This window comes from Xiphophorus hellerii, unplaced genomic scaffold (genome assembly GCF_003331165.1).
Source record: "Xiphophorus hellerii strain 12219 unplaced genomic scaffold, Xiphophorus_hellerii-4.1 PGA_scaffold_58__1_contigs__length_500000, whole genome shotgun sequence".
Classification (NCBI taxonomy): domain Eukaryota; kingdom Metazoa; phylum Chordata; class Actinopteri; order Cyprinodontiformes; family Poeciliidae; genus Xiphophorus; species Xiphophorus hellerii.
The window spans coordinates 191020-196026 of NW_022587633.1; the positions used below are offsets into that span (position 1 = coordinate 191020).

The 5007-nt window shown below is 44.8% G+C and overlaps 1 protein-coding gene and 1 long non-coding RNA gene across 2 annotated transcripts in view; one reads left to right on the forward strand and one right to left on the reverse strand.

Moving 5' to 3' along the window:
- The window catches only part of LOC116716459 (uncharacterized), a 16266-nt gene that overhangs the window by 2680 nt on the left and 8579 nt on the right, over positions 1-5007 (forward strand). The window lies entirely within an intron of this gene.
- The window catches only part of LOC116716455 (corticosteroid 11-beta-dehydrogenase isozyme 2-like), an 18882-nt gene continuing 16393 nt past the window's right edge, over positions 2519-5007 (reverse strand). The window contains exon 5 of the mRNA XM_032557290.1: positions 2519-3831. Within this exon, the coding sequence (XP_032413181.1) occupies positions 3401-3831 (431 nt within the window). The 3' untranslated portion in view covers positions 2519-3400. The remainder of the gene's footprint in view (positions 3832-5007) is intronic.

Consider the following 5007-nt stretch of genomic DNA (forward strand, 5'->3'; position numbering starts at 1 on the left):
ATACGGACTACAACAAATAGACTGAGAAACAGTTTCTTCCCCACAGCCGTCAGAGCCATTACTCCCTGCCGCCCCCCCCTCCCACACATATCATAACCTCGCAGTCACACATATATTATCCCCCCCCCACACAGCCATATTGTTCTACACTTTGCACTGTCACATCATCTGTACTTTGCCATAATTGGACCTGCTGCTACTTCTTTGGATGGTTGAGTGCCTTTAGTTAATTTAGTTGTATATATTGTTATTATTATTATTGTGTGTTTGCTTATTTATACTGTATATATTTGACCTTTTGCACGGGAGCTGCAATGGAAATTTCGTTGAATTCTGTACAATGACAATAAATGCTATCTATTCATTCTATTCTATTCATTCTATTCATTCTATTCTGTTGGAGCTGTTGATAAAAAACAGGAGCGATGCTGAATCTTAGTGTGACTGTCACATTTTTACTGCCTTCGCTTTGGCCCTGTGATGAATCGGTTCTTGGTTTCTTACTGTGTTTTTATCATTTAAAGCACTTTGAACGTCGATGAGGCCAAACACACCGGACCGACAGAACCCGATCAGACAGACGGAACCTGATCGGACCAGCAGAACCTTTAAATCCACACTAAAACCTTTTGAAGCAAAACAGAGTCGGAGATTAACGACGGCTCTAAATGTAACGTTTCCATTGTTGATTCTTTGTTGCTTGATTTGTTTTTAGAATGTGGAGCATTTTGAAATGCCTTGTTGATTAAATGTGCAACAAATAAAACTGGATTTGATAAAGACAGCAGCAGCAAGGCCAGCGGCTGTAGAGAAGAGACCCAGTCCAGATGGACCCGGTCCTGGTGATTGGGTTTACTGGGAGAGCTCTGGTCCTGACAGTAGCTTCATTCTCAGCCAGCTGCTGTTTGATCCGTTCCAGCTCTTTCCTTCTGGCAGAACTACAGAATCCCAAAATCTAGACTGAACCGTTTTAAATGCTCTTTTGTAATTTAATTTAATTTGTTTATTTGATAGGGACAGACACACATCGCAGGAATAACTTGTAGTGGCTTTCAGAGGAGCAGTGAGAATGATTTATCTTTGTGAACAAATAATTTTGTGCGGCGTTTCCATCTCAACACGCTGATAAAGTTTACGTTTGGTCCCAGTTGGTCCCAGTTGGTCGGAGCCTTAGTGGTCAACTAACCAGCGCTAACCTCATCATGCAGGTTCAGCCCGGTCAGGAGCTTTTGCTCATAGTCACGCATCACGCTGGTTTTATATTATTTTATTATTATTTTTAGTATTATTTTTCTGTTTACACGATGCATCAAACCATATGAAATGCTTTGTCCATTTAGTCAGACAGAGTTTTTGTGCGCGGAGATCTGAGAAACTCGTCCCATAAACTGCAGCAACCAAAATAGTTTCTGTCTCTTATTAAAAACTCAACAGACAGAAATGTTAGAGCTGCTAAAGCTACATTAGCAGCATTAAATTAAATCTCCAGTTTGTTGCTCATCTCTGCTCAGTGCAGCAGATTGAACTCTAACAGCTTCTGGGTTCAATTTAATCTGGGAGAGAGAGAGTAGATTAAATGGCCAACCTGAAAACAATCACTTATAATTACAGTTTATTAATTTGTATTTGTGAACAAACAGCTCAAACTTAAAGATTAAACACGCGTCAGATTGTTGCTATAGTAACAAAGGCTAACCCTCTAACTATGAATGTTGTTCTTTGAACTTTTACAAAGTAAACTTGCCAGCTCCTTAAAATCTTAATTTAAAATCTTTTAATTTATGTTGAAACCATTAAACCAAATATAGCAGCATTGATCATCTCAATAAATAAATGTTACATTTATGTATCTGTGTTAAAATATTATCATTTATGGCCCCTGAAGCCCTGGGGGCCCGATGGAGCCGCTGACTTCATTTGGATTAAACAGAAGTGCAAATAATTGATATTCATTTTAACTGTGTTTTTTAATTTGTTGTTTTTAAGACTAGCTGGCAATGTTTTCCTGTAACATGTAATTACCCAGTAATATTTTTAGAAAAACGCGGCGGACGCCTCGGCGCCCCGACCGCCGGCTGAGCAGGTTTACTGGGGGAAACCCAGCTCTTCTATTTGATTCCATTTTATTGTATTCTATTTTATTCTACACTTCGCTCAAGTTATGGAGCCCTGCTATTCGTCTAGCTCCTCCTACTGGTCGACATGGAAACAATGAAAAGAAATTCAGGCTTTATTCCTTCAGCAAAAACTCAGTGAAAAACTTTGAGATTAATTTAGGAACATTTATTCAGTGAGGAAAAAAGCTGCACATAAAATTTTAACCAAATCATCTTTTGATTTGGTAAAATTAGCCAGCAGTGCAGAGCTGGCGGTCTGGGTCTGCTGATGGCTGAGACTGTTTTCTGTTATGATACGAAATGATAGAAACTACTAATTTACTCTTTCAAAGTTTCTTCATTTGATCTTGTTGCTTCCTGAAAGCTGATCTCCAATCAGATCTTCAAAAAATCAGCAGCTCTCATGTCTGAAAAAGTCAACTTTATTTCTATGAAAGAATAAACAAAGTGAACATATATTTTTGTTACAGTTTTTCATTTTTTGTATAAAATTCACAGTTTAAGTGATGGAAGAAAATACGCCATAAATAGTTGGATTATAAAACAATATAATGGGACGTTTCCACAGGTGGTTCTTCAGACTCGACACACACATTGTCTCTCTCTCTCACACGCTCACTCACACAGATGTGTCCTCCAGTACATGGTACTGGACTGGTTCTGTAAATCTGCTGCAAACTGGGACAGATTAAAACATTTCTCAGGGATGAGAGAAACCATGCGGCTGGTGGGTTAGGGTGTTCTCCCTCTGGGAACACATTCTGTTATAAAATCTGGAGCATGTGTCTGATTTAAATAGATATTTTTCATTAAATATGTGCCTTAGGCTGTGGCAATGTGCTACAGGTACAGCAGCTTTAACGCAGAAGGACTGAGGCTTGATATCACCAATGTCTTCTATCGTATGGGGACTTTTATTTTGAAGGTGATTGGCCACGTCCTTTCAGAGGAGTGTGATGAGGTAAAACAGAGAGGCTGACTGTCGGGCAGTAGCTTGTTTGAGAGCGCTCACTTTAGGAGTTCAGGCATGCCAACCGGGTGGAGGGTCTAAGGAACCGGTTGACTGAATGATTTACGTGAGCGCCCCCTTTGGTCCATGTGTGGCATGAGGCTTCTGCACTCTCAGTGATGAAGGCACACAGAGCAAACCTGATGAGGTTCTCTGATCAACTCTGTGCTGCTACGTCTAACAGGCTCCGCCCCCTGACTTCCAGGTGAGTAGTCTCCTAGGTGGGCGGAGTCAAACAGTTACAGAACAAACAGGAGGGGTCTGGCTCTGAGTGTTACTGGAGTGGTCCTCTACTCCTTACAACGGCTTGCAGCTTCTCCTCGTTGTTATTGTTGTTGCTGAGGCCGAGGTTCGCCTCCAGACCCGACTGCTTCCTTAACGCGCGTGGCATCAGCGTCTTCTTCACAAACAATTTCTGCAGGAAGCGGTTGCTGATGCTGAGTGGGCAGTAGCTGTGAATGAAGTACATGAGGCCGATGCCGGGCCCGGCGAAGTAGCGCACCTGCGGCTGAGGCGACAGTAGCGCATGGACGATGGCGTTCACCACAGGACTGAGGTCTGGGTTGGCGTGCTCGGCAAAGCTCTGGAACAAGTCCTTGGTCTCGGCGATGTAGTCCTCGCCGTATTCCTCCATCAGCGCCGGAGGCAGACTCTGGAGGAGCTGCTGGTGCTGCTGCTCCCAGTAGGCGTTGTTGCTGGAGGGAGCTGGGAGAAGATAAGAGTTACCATGGCAACCAACATAGTGATAGCATCATCTGTCTAGACCGGCGGTTTTCAAAGTGGTCGCGTGTCAGGTCGTTTGGTCGTGTGTCAGGTCGTTTGGTCGCGTGTCAGGACGTTTGGTCGTGTGTCAGGTCGTTTGGTCGCGTGTCAGGTCGTTTGGTCGCGTGTCAGGTCGTTTGGTCGTGTTCAGGAGTTTGGTCGCGTTGTCAGGTCGTTGGTCGGCGCGTTTGGTCAGGTCGTTTGGGTCGCGTGTCAGGTCGTTTGGTCGCGTGTCAGGTAGTTTGGTCGCGTGTCAGGTCGTTTTGGTCGCGTGTCAGGTCGTTTGGCCGTGTAGGTCGTTTGGTCGCGTGTCAGGTCGTTTGGTCGCGTGTCAGGTCGTTTGGTCGCGTGTCAGGTCGTTTGGTCGCGTGTCAGGTCGTTTGGTCGCGTGTCAGGTCGTTTGGTCGCGTGTCAGGTCGTTTGGTCGCGTGTCAGTCGTTGGTCGCGTGTTTCAGGTCGTTTGGTCGCGTGTCAGGTCGTTTGGTCGCGTGTCAGGTCGTTTGGTCGCGTGTCAGGTCGTTTGGTCGCGTGTCAGGTCGTTTGGTCGCGTGTCAGGTCGTTTGGTCGCGTGTCAGGTCGTTTGGTCGCGTGTCAGGTCGTTTGGTCGCGTGTCAGGACGTTTGGTCAGTGTTAGGGTTTACAGCAGCAACCCTGACAAAGAGGATCGACTGTTTCAAGTTCATAAGTTTGGAGGATGAGGAAATAAGTGACCAGTTGCAACATCTCATTTTATTCTTCATTTGAAGAAGCGAAGGAGTCAGTGGGATGTTCCTTTGATGTATCGGACCAGAATTGAGCGGTGAGTACAGTGTTTTGGTCCAACAGTAGGACTTTCTCACTGTCTCAGAGAATTGAACCTACACATCCTACTTGCTGGAAATTGAGGAGCTTCCACATAAACAAATACACAAACTGAAACCAATAGGTTCACATAGAGAGAGGGCGAAAGTTCATCCAGGTGATTTGTGACAGGAAGAGGGCAAACAACACGAGGCTACGAACAAATCGATGCGATTTCTGTCACGTAGCTGTGCCAACGAGACCGGTGTCAGCTCTTCACCTGGAGCGTCACGGCTTTAGGCTTCCCTTTCTCCTGCTGGTTGGTTCTGGTCCAGCTCA